Here is a 20,355-nt window from a genome sequence, read left to right as displayed (position 1 = left end):
CAGAGCCGGTGACATAGGATCCCACTTCCACAGCACAAAGATGAATCTCACTGCAACGTTTTAGACCATTTGGAGCCTAGAAACAGCTGACTGATTCAGTCCGGCGTATAGGTAATTACAGTAGTCAAGCCTTGAAAATACAAAGCATGTATCACAATCTCCAGGTAAAATAAGTAAGTAAAGTAAAAATCCACAGTTTGGTCCTATTAGTAATAGATGTTTTAGACAAAACTGGAAATGTGTAATCATTGGGAGCTCTTTCTTCCTCTCAAGGTCAAATTTCAGTCAAACGTCAAAGATGGAATGTGTCCACACCTCCAGCCTTTTACATTTGCCAAATGTTATTTGCCAATGTGAAAATATTTGTAGAACATTCATTTAGAAAAAGAAATAAAATGAAACACACACACACACACACACATATATATATATATACACACACACACACACACACACACACACACATATATATGTGTGTGTGTGTGTGTGTGTGTGTGTGTGTGTGTGTGTGTGTGTGTGTGTATAATATAATTTTTAGGGTGAGAAGACATTATTTTTATAAAATATTTTTTGCAGTTCACTGCAAAATATGACGGTGAGTAGTGGGTTATAATACTAGTCAACCTAACTTCTACTGAGCTGTGATTTATAATAAATCATTTCCTTCTCTACTTAATGTGTAGAAATACCTATTTTGTATGTTAAATAATTCATTGTGGTCTCTATTAAATGAAGCATTGCTTCAGTATAGAAATTGTGCGTTTATGTACATGTTTGTCATCGTAGTATCAAATGTATTAAATGACAGATGTTTGTTAGGGCTAGGTGATACCGCTCATAGGAAAGGTGAGGAGCCTCACAAATTGGAGGTTTGAGCTTAGAGAACACAAGTTCCCTGTACTTTTGGCTTCCTAGCCTATTCTGGCTGCCATCCATCTTCCTCCACTTATCTGGGGTCAGGTCACAGGGGCAGCAGCAGCCTAAGCAAAGAGGCCCAGACTTCCTTCTCCCCAGCCACTTGGGCCCGCTCCTCCAGGGGAATCCTAATTCTAAGGCATTCCCGGGCCAGCCGTGAAATAAAATCCATCCAGCATGTTGTAGCCTAAAGAAAGTCATGTAATGCCTGATGACCTTTGGCATGTACATGACTTTCTTAATGTGGAGAAGCATGCTGGAACTATGGTGATAAGCAGGAGTACAGGAGCCCCGGAGAATAATGGGACTTTTAAAGATCAGCAGGACAGTCTACAGAAGTAGTTGGCAGGACGATGATTAGCAGTGATGTCCTCTCGAACAGTGTGGACATCTGGCGGAGCCTAGGACATTGTTAGACACACAGTCAGGACACAGTAACTCCAACTAAACTGATGGTGTAATGAAATGTAAGAAACACTAAACAACCCTACCGTAAATCCAAAAATGCAGTAGTCAAAACATTTATATCACTGAATAATTAAGTTATTGAGTGATGATGCACTGCACTTAAAGTAGCAAATCACAATACCAATAATATGAAAAAGTATAAAAGATATACAACAAGTCAAATTAACGTCAGTATTTAACTTCCATAATTTAACCATCTATGAAACATAAGATAGAGATGGAGAAAGAGAGGATGAGGTCTGATCCTGAGTTCATTACTCAAGGTGGTGGTGGAGACACCGGAGGTCCAGTTCAGTTCATGGGCTTCAGAGCATCGTCCAATCGTCCCAAACCATGGAGCGAGGCCCCCATGGGGGTCAAATGTGCAGAGAAGTGACGGAAGAGGGCGTACGCCAATCCGAGTGACATTCAAACCTATAGTTAGGAAAATAACAGTTGGCAGAGGTCCACGTGTAAGTCACAGGCTGAAAGCTAAGTTCGGAATCGGAAGACAGCTCCCGCAGCACCTTGTCCACTGCAGCAACCCCAACTGTTGTTGGACCTACAAACGCAACATGTTACACCTTGAGCAGAACATATTTAATGCTACAATGTCCTGGTTTTTCCTTTAGGTCTCCTACTATTTGGGCATGCATAACCTGCCAAGGGAGGAGCCCCAACCAGATGTGCGGGCAACTCCAGTCGATGTGGAGGAGCAGCGGATCTACTCCAAGCCCCTCCCGGATGACCTTCTCACCCTATTTCTAAGGGAGAACCCAGAAACCCTGCAAAGAAAACTCATTTTGGCTGCTGTGCACGCAGGGGTGCCCAATCCTGGTCCTCGAGGGCCGGTACCCAGCACGTTTTAGTTTTAACTCTGGTTCAGCACACCTGCTTTCAATCAGCAGGTGATTAACAGGCTTCTGCAGAGCCTGATGAGATGCTGCACAGATGATTCAACCAGTTAATCAAGTGTGTTGGAGCAGAAAAAACACAAAACCCGCTGGATACTGGCCCTCCAGGACCAGGATTGGGCACCCCTGATCCACAGTATCATTTTTTCGATCGCTACCCAAAAGCTCGTGACCATAGGTGAGTTTAAAAAAAAAAGTGTTGAATTCTTGCTCATCAATTTTCAAGTATTTGGTTTGTGAACACATTTAGTTGTAATTCATTTTGGAGGTTTAACTGAGTGAATGAGCAGGCAGGACTTATCTGCAGAGTTCTGACTTTAAAGCAGTGCTGGAGATGGCATATGTTAGTTTTCATTTTCGACCAAATTGGTTGCCGCCTGACCTTCTCTTGGATTTTGTGGATACAGCAATGAAAGGTGATTTTTAATGAATATTTGAAATGATACCGTTACTAATTTTCTTTAGACATGTCGATGCATTCCCGAAGGGCATGACATGGCCACGCCAACCCCTGGTCTCTGGAGGACTGAATGCATAAAAATGTCCAAACTAAACACAAAGACCCAAGTCTGTTCAATGCATCAAGTAAAACCTTGTCAGTTTTGCTTGTCCACAGAGGATCATGAAACTCACACACACAATCTGCAAGTATAGGAACAATTTTATTTCAATTTAAAACAGATACCTTGTCATTATGTTTCTCTCTTAGAAGGCGGCAACGATCATAAGTCATGTTCATGTTTGAATGAGGATCAGGCAACAGTGGTTGAAACAAATACATGAAACACATAAAAAATATGGCAAGTTATGTAAATCAATATACATCGATAACAACAAACTGAAGGCCCTTCGTTAAGGGCTCTACTTCAATGAAAACATCCAAGCCCTCACTTCTGACAAAATAAAACATCACATGCAGTTATTACAGTTTATATTAAAAAAAAGAGCAGATTAGCATTAAAATTCAATTTTAAATACAGAATTAAATCTTTCTGTGCTAGATCATCTTTGCTTTTAGTGTGTGACGTGATTTAAAAAGGAGTGTGTGTTGGGGGGCTTCTCAAATGGTGGTCCCTTTGATAATGACCACAGCATTGGCACTTAGAGAGAGCCTGGCTCTAGGGAATGGGGTTGGCACACTCAGTATAATACATGGTTTACATTTTGGTTTACATACAAAATAAAGACCAAAAACAAGCATTTTTATGCACACCACTAATGATTGACCGTCAGGTTTCATTATCGTGAGGAAAAATTAATCAAGTGATCTTAACAGTGTTCTGGTAGTGTTCTGCACGGAAATATTACGCTTTAATATGAGTGTCGACCAACTCCACACTGATGTCTGAGATCGGCTGGATCCCAATTAGTTTAACAAGCTCGCAGGAAGGGGACGCGAAGAACGTGTTTATTCGAGGCAATGGTGATAATTGGAAAACCAATAAAGCTAATAACAGGCAAGGGGACAGCATTTCTGAATTTCTGCTCAGATAAGAACCAAACTGCACAACACTGAGATGCTAACACACGCACGCACACACACACACACTCGCACACATAGCCTTTCAACACGTGCCAGATTTGTAGTCAAATTTGTTAATGAACACATGCTTTGACACCGTTAAGTGAGCTGCACTCAATACAGAAAAATTATTACTGATAAACACTTGGGTCTGAGCACTGGCATTCTGATCCTCTTCCATCAGCAAGCAGTTAGTGTAATTCTCAGATAAGGTGGCAGTAACAGCATACTGGTGCTTTTTATACATCTTAACCTACATACATTTCAATTGTGATTGGCTTCCCATTTTAAGGTATTTGTTCTTATAGCAGAGGCTAGAAATTCGACCGATGAGGCTTTATTTCGGCATTTAGTGGAATCTTGCTCTCAAGACGGTTGGCCATTCTAGAGCACACTAAGCCAATCACAAAGCAGGAAAGAAAAGATAATCATTTTTAAGGTCTCTGAATTGTCTTATGCATCGTTAAAAGATTATTTAATTTAAGCGTATCTTATATTTGTCAGATAGAGAAAACTGTTAGAAAAAAAATCAGTGTCATTTATCGGCTATTTTTTATTTTTAATCCACATAATATTTCAAGAAACATCAGACAAAACCAGAATATGTAATGCAGTTTATTTCAACGATGGCAATTTTAACTTTATATAGAATCCCAAAATGTCACAAGAGCTGAAATTCATTTAGGTTAAAATATACAAAAAACCCACCAGGACGGCTTAGAACGACTTCTTGGCCAGAGCTCAAATACTTGGGGAAATGTGCAATACTGGTAGTTTTACTGTTTGGTGCATCTAGACCACAAATTATTACAGGTAACACTGAAATTAATGTAAAAAAAAAAAGAACTAAATGTAGTGGAAATTAGCGACAATCCAAAGGATCTAAAGAAATACTTGAAGAAAACTTTTTTTAGTGTTTGTAAACTGTCTGCGCACACACACACACACACACCTTACATTTGTCCTAACACCCTGCCTATACTGTTAATCTCTTTACACGAGTATTCTAGTGGATGACTTGGTTCACCATGGTCCTGAACTCCACTCCCTGCTGTCGGATGCACTATGATAGCCCTTAATGAGGATGAAGGGTAAATCATCGGTAGAAAAGGTCACATATGAGACCAAAAAATATATATATATCTGCACTTCACTGGCACTATTCAAAGCAAGCAATAAAATGTTGGAAAATAAAAGTAACTTTTTTAAATTTTAGTGTTAAGTTACAAACAGCAAGCATCGACCAGAGGGTCTTCAATCACCGGTAAAAAAAAAAAAAAAAAAAGAAAGTCCACCTATGTTTGTACTGTACAGTTTTCTAGGCATGTATTACAGCGCTGCATCTATAACCCAACGGGAGAAATGTGATTTAGAAATATCTAAAAAAATAAAAATAAAGAGCGAGGACTCCTAACAAAAACAAATGTGATGAATGGAAATGTGATGGAAAAGTACAACTGGAAATGTCTAAGAAATAGAAAGCAGAGATAAAGTTCTTATTATACCAGACATTCAGATTATTTTTTTAAGTTTTTTTTTTGTTTTGTTATTTTTTCTTGTTGTTTTTTTACAGCAGTTCAGACTCAAGTAGGCCCTGCCATGAAAGAAGAGGCCCTTCAACATGACAGAAGCACATGCAGTCAAATTATCAACACCTTCATCCTGGTTCATAAATTATATAAATAGAAAAAAAATTCTTTAATTACTCTTAAAATCACCTTACTGTGGAGATTTGTGAACCGGTCCTGGCTGTTTGGACTCTGGGAACAGAGTGATGTGGTGCTCTGAACCAATCCCACAATCACAGTATCAATACTACCATAGATTCAATGGAGAAAACTGTAAATCTAATGAAAGCCGACTCGTTCTCTTTTTAGTATTTCAAACCAAAGATGGTGTACCATAGAACGCTTTTGTACAGAAGTGTTTTGTGTTTAGATGTAGTACAAATATACTTAAACATTTGAAGACTTCTTAAGTGTTTTCTGTGAAAGGCTCAACCCCCCTTTTCCTCATATTACTCAATATCTTTAGTAATTAAACGTGACAAAAATAAAAAATAAAAGCAGCAGAAGCACACCCTGACGAAATAGGATGACAGTGTCGCATCAGGAAGTGCGTCTGATTGGACGGCAGGGTGATGCTAGCGTGACGTCGTCAGAGATGATGATTTGTTTTTCAATTTACAGATTAGTCTCGATTAAGCCCCTCCGACGACATCACGCTCCCCTCCGCATCCACAGACTGGGGCGCTGACCATCGACAGCCACGCCTGATTTTGCACGGAGTGCAGAGGAACCAGATGTAGCCGAGTGGAAGATTGTCCCTGTAAATCTATACAGAAAACATCTGGAGGAAGGGAAGCGTGTGATTAACGCAAACTTTGAAGGGAATTTAGAGCTGCTTGTTTTGCAGATTTGTATCAATTTTCTCTCAATTTGTTATCTCCACAACTTTTTATCACCAAATATGGACTAAAATAAATCTCAAAATTGATTTTCATGAATTTTCTCACGCCCTCGTACACCTTTAGCGTTTACTTCATGATATACATTTGTGGGTTAACTTATTGGGGGGCTCACATCGAGGGTACATTCACAGATGTGAGGTGGAGACTGAATCCTCAGCTCCGTCCCTTTAGTGTCTGACATTACATCCTGGCCTGGTCACTCTGAAGCATCTCTGATCAGCACCGCTGGTCCTTGGGCGATGAAGCTCAGTTCCTTCCACTCAGGCAGAAAAAGAGACAATGGGGTCGACTCTCTGGGGCGTCATGGGGTTTGAATATTCACCAAAACTGAACTTGTCGCCGGTAAAAGCTGCCCCAAATAGATACAAATGCCACAGAAACCCTTCCAGTCACTGTTAAGCCTGTGTGAAAAGGTTGGTTTGCCAGGAGAAATGTGAAAGAGCCAGCAGCCGAGACCAAATCTGACACACGCCGCAGCTTTGTGAGGGGCTGAAGACTCTGACACAACAAGCTGCCGAGAGAAGGAGGAAGAGGAGGAGACGGACGAGGCTTTGGTAAACGAGGGGGCATGGGGTGTCTGTAAATACAACGTACTGAAAAAGAACTAGAAAAAAAAAAAGCAGGAGTTCTGTTTGTGTGTGGTGGCGCGGGACAGCCGGAGTAGTGTGCTGCGTGATGCGTGTGGAGTTGGCGGCGCGCTCCCAGAGAGGCGTGCCTTTGTGCAATGGGAGAGGAGGTGTGCATCGTAAGTGAGCCCTCACACCAGGTTGTACTCTTTTAGATTGAGCTGTAGGATGGTGTCTTTGACAGCTGCAAACACGAAGCGGATGTTCTCAGTGTCCGTGGCACAAGTGAAGTGAGAGTAGATGATCTTGTCGCTGTCCGGGTTCAAGTCCACAAACATTTTGAGGATGAACTCCCGCGCTGCCTGGGCATCTCTCTGTGGACCTGAAACATGGACACAAAGCTGTTAACATGGGAACAACTCTTCAGACACAGTCTGGGTCAGGTTGAGATTCCTCCTATCGGTTCGAAGGATTCTCAGAACTGCTCTGAGTTTGACTTTTTATTTTAATTAAGACAAAAACACCCTTTTTCTCTTCCTGGCGCTCATAAAACATGCATGTTCAGTTACAACTGTAAATAACTTCAGATAAAAGCAGAATAAACAGATATAAATATTGCTGCACCATATATCATTAACTCATCATGAAAGAACGCTTGGATGTGATAAAGTATATATTACTATAATATAGGTACAAGTCATTTATCTGCTCAGTCAGACGGATCCTTTCTGCCTAAGATGGCAAAACCCCAGTTCAGATGGTTGAGGCCACGTGTTGTGAAACACAGCAGAAGAAGAATCAGAAAATAAAAAGGAAGAAACTGGAGGAGAAAATTCTAATGTCTCATATGAAAACATTTTATATTCATTTATGTGGTAAAGACTTTAATTTGCCAAAAGTACATTTTCCACACTAAAGACATGAATTAGCAAACATTAAAGTGATCATTTCTGACATTTTTAGTTGATAAACTCAAAGAAAAATAAGTTTACAAAAGAAACTTGTTTTCTCAGAATTTTAAGAAACTTATTTCCTAAATCCTAAAAATCCCATGAGACCAAATGGTACATTTACATGGACATTCTCCAAGTTTCATAAACTCTTCATCTTCTGATCATCTCAGTAAAACGTTTAACTGGTAAACCTAAAACCTGAATCCTGGAGTTAAAATTTCCTTTTATTTTTATGAGATTTTCCATGTTTTAGGTTTAAATTAACACCACATTTTCTAATTATTTCTTACACATCACCCCTTTAACTCATTCATTGCATTTTTTCCCCTGTGTGGGCGTCGGAACGAGCCCCCGCACCGTCAGAACAAACATCCCAGCTCTAAAGCCGATCTTCATCTGCGTACGTCACATGTCACGTGATCAGGAAGCAGAAAATCCATGTGTTGGGATTGTTTTGGGCCGCTGCTGTAAAAAAAGTGAGGCGCGAAGCAGAAAAGCTTCTGCCGATCACAATTCCACAACGGATTATGAAAGAACAAATAAAGCTCGAAATGTGCAGATTCTTCCTGATGTAAGTGGTGAGTCTCCTCTTTGTTTTGGTATTTTTGGCGTTGACATCATAGTGTGCAACGTTCTGTGACTCTTAAAAAAACCCCGGTAAAAACGGTAAAAACGCTGGCAGCAAAGGACATTTCGGCTGGCCGTGAATGAGTTAACAGGTGTGTTTTCTTTTTTTCCCTTAAAAACATTTGGTTCGAATCCACCTGACCCGAGTAACTTCAGCTCTATCTCAAAACTGCTCATCATGTCTAAAACTTTGGATAAAATTGTGGTTGAACAACTGACATCTCACCCAGGAAGTGTGAACATGCTGGATAAATTCCAGTCAGGGTTGTGAAAGCACCACTCAACAGAGACAGCCCTGGCGAGTGTTTACAGCTCTGGTCCTGTTGGATCTCTCCTCAGCTGTTGATACCATTGACCATCATGTGCTGATCAACAGTCCTAAAGAGCATTGGGGGGGCTGGTACTGTGATAGACGTAGTTGCATCCTATCTAAATGACAGGAGTTTCAGTGGTCTGGTAAACCAGTTTTTCTGGGCCCATGACTTGTGGAGTCCCACAAGGGTATGTTTTGGGTACCATATTGTTTTCATTGTACAACCTACCACTGGGACAAGTGATCCACCAGTTTGGTGATGTTTCTTACCACTTCACCTCATGGTTCACCTCCATTCCTGCAGTTTGTTGTCTTTTTATGAAAGGAATAAAGATGTGTCTGTTTTTACCTCTGTTTTACTGCAGATTTATGTTTGATGTTCTATCCTTCCCTACCGTGAAGCGCCTTGTGAAGTGCATTTCTGTGAAAGGCTCTATACAAACAGAGCTTGAGGTGAGTTAACTGATTATTCAGAACACAAAACATTAACTAACCCACCATCAAACTCAGGAAAGTAATCCACCAGGTGCGAGTAGGAGATCTTCTCCTCCAACAGGTCCTTCTTGTTGAGGAAGAGGATGACAGAGGAGTTTTGAAACCAGGGGTAGGTGATGATGGTTCTGAAGAGAGCCTTGCTCTCCTCCATACGGTTCTGATGTGAGAAGAAAGGAAGGACACTTCAATATGCAGAAAGCATCTGTTTGCTGCTGCTGGAGCAATAAACTCTGAGCAAGATCTTCTTACTCAGCTAATTCAGGTTTATTCTTCACTCACCTCGTTGTCGGACTCCACCAGGACCTGGTCATACTCACTCAGGGCCACCAGAAACATAATGGAGGTGACGTTCTCAAAGCAGTGAATCCACTTTCTCCTCTCTGACCTCTGACCCCCTACATCCACCATCCTGGTGGTGAAATTTAGACACGTTGGAATAAAGGCCTGGGTAGCTTTAATTGTGCTGAATAACATTCAAAAAGTTACAAAATAGTGATGAGCATCGGTTATTTTTGCTGTTTGGACAAAAGTTTTGAATCCATCTAGATTAATAACTTTATAACAATTTAGCTACACTTTGTGGATTTTTATCCTAGAAATAATCATACCATGTCTTAAATGGTCCAACTTCAATATGGAAATTCCCTACAACATTTTTATTTAATGTTCTAAATGGTTCAGTCCTGCTTAGCTAAAATAAGTCTTGATGGATTCAAATTCCCTTTTACTATTTCATTAAATTCACTTCAAACTTTCAGTCGGATGGAGGAAAAATAATCCAAAACCAAACCAGAATCTATATTTAACAGTCAAAATCACCCGAGTTGAGCTTAATTAACAAGAAAATATAGAAATGTAAAAAAAGTGTAAGCTCATCTCACCCTAATCATTCTCTGTGTGTGTGTGTGCTGAAAGTGAAGGTCAACGTGCACAGATTTGTCTGTTTTCCCTTAAGAGGGCAAAAACACTTTGAGATGAATGAGGGAAACGGGAGCGACATGAAACAAAAGAGGAGCTGAAAAGTGGGACACGGAACAGCGGGAGGACAGACAGGGGACAGAGGGACAAACTGGTGAAAGACAGAAGAAGTCAAATCTTAGTAGTCTGATTAGAGAGCATGCATTAAGCAGGGTGTCAATCACTGATGAACAAGCTGACATGCAAACTTGCATAAGAGGGTTTCAAAAAGCCTCTCCTTGACAACGTCCCTCCTCCTCCTCCATATCTGGGACTTCAGGTCCCAGTCTCATTATGTCTCCGTTTGTGACAAAAGGATTCCGTGAGAACTCTGCAGTCACAAAACTTTTTCAGCAAAGCAGATAATTAATAAAATGGGAGCAATTAAAAGGCTCGTTTTCTGTGAATTCTTCTTTTCTTCCACATTAAAGGGATGTCGGACTGAACACAATCAGCTCAATTGCACAATGCAATGCTGCCCCCTGGTGGTGGCCCAGTCCACCGTGGTCCACAGAGACCCTGGGCCAATAGGCCCTGCAGGACCTGCTGCCCAAAATAACATTCCTCCACAACGGAGAGGGTGACCTCGTTTCTTGTGTCAGCCGGGGAGGATAGGAGGAGAAAAGAGGAGGTGACCCACTTAGAGACCAACCGGGCACCAGAATGTAGGACTTGGTGTTCATTTGTGTTTGGGCACTAATTGTCCTAAAAGGCAGCAGGTAAGTGTTTAATGGAAATTTATTCTTTTTATTGCAAGAAAACATTCAGAAATGTAGACAAATAAGTAGTTTTCATAATGAGGGATTAGGAGATGGTTCAGCTCAGGTGGGGACGAAAATCATGAGTTGATTAAGTTGAAAACAAAAAATAAATGGATGAAGTCAGAACAGGCATCGCTCTACCTGAAAATGATGCTCTGCAAGTCGAAGGGGTACTCTATGATTCCTGTAGTGGGTATGCGCACTCTGAGTACGTCCTGCTGAGTGGGAAGATAGTTGGGATCGACAATACGATCCAGATCCGAAAGATAACTACAGGGAGGTGGTCAGGAAATAAGTGGAAATAAAAAAAGAGAGAGAGGGGAAAAAGACAGGAAAACAGTTATATAAAGCATGACCGGAAATTATAGCAACCCGATGCAATTCCAGGAAAACAATGATGTGTCCTTCAGAAGAAGTTCCACAGAAGAGCTACAGAAACAAAAAAGGTGTTAGTGTGAGCCACCAACGCTGTCTGCATGAACCCATAACATAACGCTGTGGAGGCTTATTGGGATTTGCCATGAACTGCTGCTTTGTTTTAAGCAGAAACTCATAAAACGAAGGTCCATTAATGGATGGATGTGGTGCAGACAGTGAAGTGGCATCAGCAGCAAAAACATCAGCGCTCCTCTCAGATAAAGGAGGACCAGACACATCTGACATCAAGGATCAAAGGAAGCACAACGTCCTCTACTTGTAATTTGAAATGGAAAACTTTAAATGATCGAAGGAATAAAGCAATCCTGAAGTATCCTTGAGGTCTTTGCCTAATCCTCCTTTCTCTGGTGTTCACTTGCTGCCCCCCACCCCCCCGCTCCAGTGCAGCACATCTGGCCCCAGGCCAACACGGTCATAAACACAAACCACTGACATTTGATCTGATTAAAGGCCTCATTTTCATTTATCCATTTATGACAACTCAGTCGAGTCAGAATCAGAATTTGAAGCAGTTAGAAGATTTGTGTTGCCATGGCAAAAAGCAGGCTCCTCAAGAGGCCCCTCCCCCTTGAGGCTGCTGGTTTCTGAACCATCAGTGGTTTATGTCGCCTACTCGTGGTGTTGCTGCACTCCTGGTGCTTAGAGCGGTACCTGAAGATGACGTTCTCCAGGTCAAACGGGTACTCTATTATACCCGTGGTGGGAACGCGGACCCTCAGCACATCCTGCTGGGTGGGAACGTATCCCTCCGCGGTCACACGGTTTATATCGCTAAGGTAACTGGAGATAAACATGAACAGTGTGGATAAGGCTGAAATGAAGACAAATTCAATACTCTCTCTCTCTTTCTCCCTCAGACACACCATTACAAGCACGCACACACAATCAGACTTGAAGCACAATTTAACTGCAGTGCAGCTAGAGTGCAGCCAGGGGGTGCTTTAGCTTGAGGTCACATGTTTGTTGAAATATTCTGACTGATGTAAAATGATTTCTGGTCACCAACTGTTACAGAGAAGAAATTACTTTGTCTAAATGATCAATTAGTTGATTATAACTATTTCTATTTTTTAATAGTAAACTAACATTTTTTAAGAGCAAAAAATAAAATGTTGCCTCTTTAAAACTCTTGTATAAAGAGTCATCTACAACATCGAAAAAAATCGAATTTCTAGTATTCATTTAAAAATTAAAACGTAAATATCAAACAGACGTTTCAGATTTAGTTTAAAATACCAAATACAGAGCTCAGGACGTCACGTGACTCTCTGAGAGTAGACGCCATGTTGGCAGGCAACATAGGTAAACAAAATGAACGGGGTCGGCTTGGATTTTACTTTGTCGGAGTTTACTTCACACTTTAAAACCGAAGAAATTGTTTTATATATTCAGAAATTAAATATATTAAACATCTCAGACCCTTACCATGCCCCTGGGATACTTTTTAAATACGCCAGAAGCTGTCGGAGGACTTCTTACCGGACCTGGCCAGGGAACGCCTTGGGATTTCCCCGGAGGAGCTGGCCCAAGTGGCTGGGGAGAGGGAAGTCTGGGCCTCTCGACTTAAGCTGCTGTCCCCGCAACCCGACTCCGGATAAGCGGATGAAAATGGATGGATGGACAAATAACATAGATTTACATGCAAGTAGTTTAAATAGAGTGCTGTGCTGTTTGAATGTATAAACTGAACGCCGAGAGAAATCACTAGTTTGATTTTTTTCTGTGAATAAAATAAATATGTCAGGCAGGAGCATCTCAGGATCTGTCTGACATCTGACTCGTTGAGACAGATAATAGCAATCCAAGGTGCTTTTTATGTGTGATCTGACAAGTGATCAACCATTGCTTAAAATTAAATACAGCTTAGCTGGTTACTTGCTGTGATCATAAAACACGTAAACGGTAGCACGCAGAAATCACGAGGCAACGTTTTACGTGATGTTTACTTGTTGCTATGAGTAGTAAGACAGAAAAAGCCACGCCAAAATAAGTTTAGGAAGCCCACTAAGAATCGTAATAAACACGTTTAAAATAAATACCACACACAGTTGAGGAAACGTTACTCTCGGGATCCCACAGCTTCATTTTAGCCTGGAGGCTAGCGTGTTTTATTACAATGATCCAACGTTTGCGGCGTTCCGGATCTTGGGGAATCCTGTAGAAGGCTCTTTCCTCATCTTGTCTGCATCTGTTCTGCATCCTGGGGCACAACAGGAATCTACCGTATTTCCCGTTTGATTGAGTTTTCTGACAAAAACAAATAGCCCAGCTGCGGCCTTCTGCCTGCCAAGATGGCGCCGTTTTGATTTGAACTGCTGCATGCCGGGAGAAGTGACGTCAACTGCCGGAGCTCTATTACATGATACTATAAGTATTATATATGCTTTTAGTTTGATTTGAATGTTATTCGTTGAGCAGTTAACATTTAAATCTACTTAAATCAGGATGGAGTAAAGCTTCTTAAATAAGATAAATGTTTTCCTGCACAGGCACACAGACAGCAATACATTTACTCAACGTGGGCTCAAAGTCTGCATGAACATTTCCTCTGATGTTTTATTGACTGGAAAATGTTGCATTATTTTGATAATTAGGACTACACAAGTGCCTTTTAAGTTTTAATGAAAATTAGTAGCCTTTACTTCTGTACTACCCCACCAGAGCAGTAACAGCACACAGATTAATGCAAATACAAGACAATAACAACAGATTTACTTACCTTAAAATCTGTGAATAACAAACTCAGTCAAATGTGAAACATGGAAACAAATAAACCACAGAGGCTTGAGAAATAAAAGTGGTTATTTGGTTGTTGCAAAATATTTTGGTGAAATTTCTCTTCAATTTTACCCAGCATGCACTACAGTCATCCTTCACACACACACGCACACACGCACGCGCACACGCACACATGAAAGGCTGGGTAAAGGTTTGGAAACAAACATTTTCATCATCACTTGTCACTAGATTTTCCTTATTTGTTACCATTAAAGGTTTTTTTTTTTGCAAATGTCTGATTTGTACAAAAATCAAAGTGTTTTTGCTGTTAAAAAGATAAAAACTTATTGAAGTTTCCAAACCAACACAGCCACTAAATGACATAACCATGCACAGACTATACACCATTCTTATATTCTGGATGAACATCATACCTTTGTCCCTGCACAGACAGACAAGCAGTAAAACGGACAGACGTACTACTTAGTGGAGTCAGAGAGCTGGTACTCTCTGCGGCGGTCATAGGCCTCCTGGATGCCCGGGTCGGCCCACAGGCTTTTAATAGCTGCAACGTAGTGCTGGTCAAACCCATTGATCTTCTCAATATCCACCTCCTTCACAACCATGGCATTGGCCTGGAGGGAGACGTGGGAGAAGAGGAGATGGAGCCACTTTTATTAGCAACCCAATAAGTTAAGAAAAAGCTACTCAGAAGTGTCATTATTCACAGCTGGTTCTGATGAGAACTGCAGTCAGACATGTTGACTAAATTGTTTATATTTGTGCCCTTATCAGGATTTCACTGGTTCTTCTTAAATGATCTGCCTCTACTTAATTCTTAATCAATTCACTTAACTGATTCCTTTGGAACAGAATATAAGATGCTGTGATTAACCATCAGAAGCAGCACAAAATATGATAATTTCTCTGATTTCCGGGTGTCAATTCTTACTCGGTTCTGTTCATATTTGTACGGGATCTTGAGAGTTTCCGTGGCACGAATCATGGCCTGCATGGAGGTGAAGATGTTTTGGTAAACAAGCCGAATGAAGCCCCTCTTGTCTTCGTCTGAGTAGCCAGCTCCATGGATGATCCTCATCTGTTTGATAAAGGTGCTTTTGCCACTTTCTCCTGTCCCTGAACAGGTAAACACGGAAACAGAACCAGAGTTATACACATTCATCCAAAAACAAATCATTTTTGACTGGTTTTTAATGCAAAGATGAGAACTCTTAAAGGAAATAAGTCTCTGCATGAGGATGTGAAACCAAAAAAATAAAGCTCTTTACAGTTTTAGAGTTCAGAAACAAATAAATAAACAAACTCTTTACCGTTTACTTCAACCACACGAGTCCTTGGACATTCAGAAATGTTTTTGTCAACGTCTTGGTTTCATAAGTTTCGTTTGTACCATTTTAAAACTATTTTTAAGCTGAACAATGAGTGATGTGTGGCAGCCATTTGGAATCTTGTCGTTTGGGAAAAATGCTTTTGACAGTTTAGGTTTAAAGAATCAGGAGAAATTTAGGAAACAGAAAAGTAGCTTTGGTTTTTCCTCTACAGCTGGGTCACTTGTTCCTTGGCCAAAACACCCCACAAATAGGCCAATACAGGTTTCACAACATAAAAAAGTAAATAAATAAAAACTACATTTATTAATGGAGCCAAGCCATGAGAAGCTATACAAGGGAATGTTGCATTAAAAATATGAAACATACAGTTTCACAGATAAGGAGCAACAACTTGGTGTCACATTAGTTCAGAGTGATGGACATCACATATCCGGTGCTACACATTGTCCCAGGTCAGGTTTAAATCATTGACAATGACAGCTAGACTGGGGTAGGGAACCCTAGCCTGGCCAGTCATGGCCTGAAAACACTCCTATTCAAAAACCCCACCCTCTGAGAATTCTAACCGTGCCAATCAGCGCTGAGCAGCATACGCCACACATTGCACCACTCATCAGTTTCTCACAAACAACGAAGACGGCGTCTGAAGCGGAGTTCGCTGCGGCTCTTTCCTCTGTTCTAAATGACTCTGACGTGTCTTTAAAACCACTACAAGAAGCTTGAAGAGCCTTTCCTTAAAAAAATAAATAAATAAAAGAAATTTGCGCTGTCGCCAGATATCATCTTTGCTAAAGCGTCACGGGATACAGTCATCATTTCCACGTTTTCTCTGAGTATCCAGACTCGTCCTCTGTGTGGAACAGACAGAGGATGAGTCTGGCGGGCCAGGGTTAACACTACAATTTTACATATACTAAAAGCTGGCAGTACAAACATTTTTATATTTTTTGTCAAAAATCATTAAAATCATTGTAAACAAGCTCGTATAGTGGGTCACTGCCAACACTGGTTGCTAGACAGCAGGATGTGTGTGAGGGTAAGAGTGGGAATAACCTTAAAAGCTAAACTGTCCATTGTCACAGCCGCTCACTTCTGTCTTCGCAGTAGACGAAAGACCTAGCTATGTACACCGGTAGGGATGTAAGAAAATATCGATATGGAAATATATCGTGATTTTTTTCCCTGCGAAATTATATCAATATCATGCTGTGTATCGAATTTTTGGAAGAATTTACGCGCAAACATTTGTGTAGTCTAATGAGCTTTGAAAGAAAAGCGTCTGGACTTGTTGGAGTTGCTTGAAGACGTTTCACCTCTCATCCGAGAGGCTTCTTCAGTTCTAAGGTCAAATGGCGGAGAGTCTAGGTGTTTATGTAGAAGGTCATCAGGGGGTCTTTTGTTCCCTCTTCGGGGGGAAACTCCCACTGGGTTTAAATCTGGGACTCTCCACCTTTTGACCTTAGAACTGAAGAAGCCTCTCGGATGAGAGGTGAAACGTCTTCAAGCAACTCAAAGAAGTCCAGACGCTTTTCTTTCAAAGCTCATTAGACTACAATGACCTGGATGACTGAGAACCTTCACAGACAAACATTTGTGTATTTTCTTTTCTTTTGGTGCAATTCTAAGGCCGACCGCTAGGTGGCAGAAGTGTTTAGTGGGTAGGGATGGACAATAAATCGTCATCAATATCGGTATCGGCCGATGTTTGCCATTTTTAAAATATCGGTATCGGTCCGATAAATAAAACTGGGCCGATATTAACAACCGATATTTTTTCTATCTTGTCTCCATTTGTTTATCTGTTTCAGAGGGTGAGGGGGTGAAGTGTATTTGTTTAGTCATGTGACAATGAATGTAATCATCTCAGAATCATAAATGTGTGTGGTGTGTGTACATAATATGGTAAATTCAGCTTTAATCATTTTCATTCTATACAAAATCTGCTGATCGTAGAAGCATTAATGTCAGTATATTGGTATCAGCAAATATCGGTTATCGGCCTTAACAGTGATCTTAATATCGGATATGGGCCCAAAATTTCATATCGGTGCATCTCTAGTAGTGGGTTTTGTTTCCAACATAGAAATTTAAATTCCTCTATTATGATTCAGAAACCTCATTTTGAACATGTTACGTATCAGTTTGGACTGTTTATTGAATTTTCCTACAATAAATTCAGTCTAAAAAAATCGCTAACATTGTCTGGCTGAATGTATCGCAATATATTGTGATATATCGTATCGTCTCCCCTATACCGTGATACGCATCGCCAGAATTTTACCAATACACATCCCTGTTCACCAGATAGGCTTGCCCATGACTTTGGAAACTGATTCTGTCAGTAAGTTGAACATAACATTACTGGAGCTGTACGTTCTTGTCCCTGTGTACAGTCTTGGTTTAGCGTAGGATTCACTCTTGGTAGCTGTGAAAAAGGGAAAACCCAATCTGTATCCCAAAAAATCCCCAAAAACCTCTAATGACTCAAAATTAAATCAGTATCAAATGTTATAAAATCCCTCTAATGAAATTCCAAGCTGATTGACTAAACTCGTTATGACGACAAAGATGTCAAAGCTTCTTTGTACAAAGTTGGGAGGTCTTCCTGCAGGTTGGACGGTGGACAAAATAAAATAAAAAAAGCTTCTATGAAGCAGGTGAGAGAGTTGATTTGGGGGTAAATATGTACCAATTATATTAGGACAGTTAATGCATCATCCGGACATGAAACTACTGAAACATCTGAACTAATGCCTACTTCCTAGATTAATTCTTTAAGTGCTATGAGAAATTGATTTCAGAGATTTTCATGTGAAAATAAGCTTTCCATTTAGCTAAAGTGATTTTAAAGTAGTCAAGATTCATACTGGTTCAATGGCTCTACATATTGCCTAAAACATCACCCTGAGGTTGAAGAGAAATAAAAAAATAAAAGCTGATGGCACGTCCGTCCTTTACCATAACAACAGAGATCCAGCACATCCATAATCTGTGCAAAACCAAAAGGGAAAGATGAGGTTGGAAAAAAAAACACTCTTCTCACCACCACCTACATTCAAGGTTTTTGAAGAGCAGCCATATTTCTGTTACCATAGAAACCCTCCTCTGTCTCACTCGCTTTTTCGTTTCGGTGTCTTTTTTCAAACCCCTCCCATCCGCCCCTTCTCTCTCCTCTCTTTCGTCGCAGACAGTAAATATAACCGAGAGCCCCTCAGGCTCGCTCTGTGCTCTTCCATCTTTTGGTGTACCACAGTGAAGAAAGGCCTTAGCTCCTCTAAGACTCTGAAAGGGGGAAGGCTGCATCGAGGCCAGTAGGCATTTAGCACCACCTCTGTTCATGCAAAAATGAATACTTCAGTCTCAAATATGAAGTTGCAAGTGACCCTTTGAAACCATTTTGTCCAACTAAATTGCCTGAATGTATCAATGAAGGCTACACACAGGGGCCTACAAAGCATTAAACCCTACTAAAACAGATCAGCTTGCAAAAGAAAAAAGAAGCCAAACACAGAGTGTGTGTGTTCTCTGGTAGCAGCTGTAGCCTGCTCCAAGTGAGGAGCAAGAAGATCACTCCTCAACTTAATGTCTGATTAATTTCTCGTGACCCTGTCACAAGATCTTCCTCTGCTGCGCTCTCGTAACCACTGTGTCCCCCTTTGACCAGGCTACACACTAAATGCTTCTGTCTTTTTTTCCCCCTACCCCATTTCCCACTAGCTACAACCATTTCCATGCCCTTACCGATGCTCTCCAACAACCACCCCTCCTTTCCATTTCAACACAACCCCTTCTAACCTCCCTAAGGCAAGAAACATGCCTCTCCGATCTCACCCCTCTCTGTCAAGATTTTTTGGATATTCATAACTAGAATTCAGCCGTTCTTTTTTGGTAATGCCCTAGAAAAAGGAGGTCACCTTTTAATAGCTCACACACTACTTTGGCTTGATAATGCTTTCTGTCTGAGCAACCAGGAGTGTGCGAGAGAGAAAAAGAATAAGCTGAGATTATGTCCCAATTCAACAGTGCACTGCACGGTATACTTTGCAGCCCACACACTAGGGATGCACCGATGAATCGGCATTTGATCCCAATCGGCCGATAGCGCCCCTATCGGTTTTGATCGGAGTTTTCAAAATAGATCAAAGCAGACCGATCAGGTAGGGTTGTTACAGTAACCAGTGTAGCGGTAAACCCCGGTAAAAAAGATGACAATAATAACAGTCTTGTTAAAAAAAAAAAAACATTATCTCAGTGGGTTTACCGTGGCTGCGGTGTAGGGCTGCAACAACGAATCGATAAATTCGATGAAAATCGATTACTAAAAGCGTTGGCAACGAATTGTGTCATCGATTTGTTGTGTTGCACAACTCTTCCAAAAGCCCCCTCCCCTCCCACCCGCCGTTGCGTGCAGACCAGAGAGCCGGCAGGTGTTTGGAAGAGGAACATGGCAGAAGCAGCGAGACCCAAAAAAAGTCAAAACTTCTAAAGTTTGGGAGCATTTTCAGTTAAATCAGGCGAAGACATTCGTTACCTGCAACGTTTGTAGGTCAGACTTAGCATGGCACGGGAGTACTACGGTGATGATGCAGCAACTTAAATGCAAGCATGTCAGAATCATCAGCGAGGAAGGAGAGAGCTTGGTGTTCGGGTAAGTTAAAAACTTTTCAAAAGTGATTCACCCAAGCCCCGGATTATTACACAGGCTAGACATGCCCTAAGCGAGTAAAAAAAAAGTCTATAAAATTGTAAGCGTGACACTATTAGATAGGCGGGGGGGACTCGCGCTGCTGCGAACCGGTTCCGCTGTCACATTCCCGCAGAAAGTGGTTGATCACACCAGGGCCAGACTACTAGCATGTGGTTTTACAACCAGTGTCCTCAGAAGCGAAAACGCTTTTAAAAGGGAG

General features: G+C 41.0%; 1 protein-coding gene across 3 annotated transcripts in view; it reads right to left on the bottom strand.

Moving 5' to 3' along the window:
- Nucleotides 1-2,919: 2,919 nt before the first annotated feature.
- Nucleotides 2,920-20,355, bottom strand: part of gna11b (guanine nucleotide binding protein (G protein), alpha 11b (Gq class)) — a 48,575-nt gene continuing 31,139 nt past the window's right edge. The window contains exons 2-8 of one of the 3 annotated variants that reach the window (XM_015969732.3): nt 15,049-15,233; nt 14,577-14,731; nt 12,030-12,158; nt 11,082-11,210; nt 9,502-9,631; nt 9,226-9,379; nt 2,920-7,216 (exon numbers count right to left, since the gene is read on the bottom strand). In XM_015969732.3, the coding sequence (XP_015825218.1) occupies nt 7,026-7,216; nt 9,226-9,379; nt 9,502-9,631; nt 11,082-11,210; nt 12,030-12,158; nt 14,577-14,731; nt 15,049-15,233 (1,073 nt within the window). In that variant the 3' untranslated portion in view covers nt 2,920-7,025. The remainder of the gene's footprint in view (nt 7,217-9,225; nt 9,380-9,501; nt 9,632-11,081; nt 11,211-12,029; nt 12,159-14,576; nt 14,732-15,048; nt 15,234-20,355) is intronic. The other 2 variants (XM_015969735.3, XM_015969734.3) reach the window with 2 other exon arrangements.

The sequence above is a fragment of the Nothobranchius furzeri genome, chromosome 18 (assembly GCF_043380555.1).
Source record: "Nothobranchius furzeri strain GRZ-AD chromosome 18, NfurGRZ-RIMD1, whole genome shotgun sequence".
NCBI classification, from domain to species: domain Eukaryota; kingdom Metazoa; phylum Chordata; class Actinopteri; order Cyprinodontiformes; family Nothobranchiidae; genus Nothobranchius; species Nothobranchius furzeri.
The sequence above is the reverse complement of the archived record's forward strand: the minus strand, read 5'-3'. Positions and strand labels throughout refer to the sequence as shown.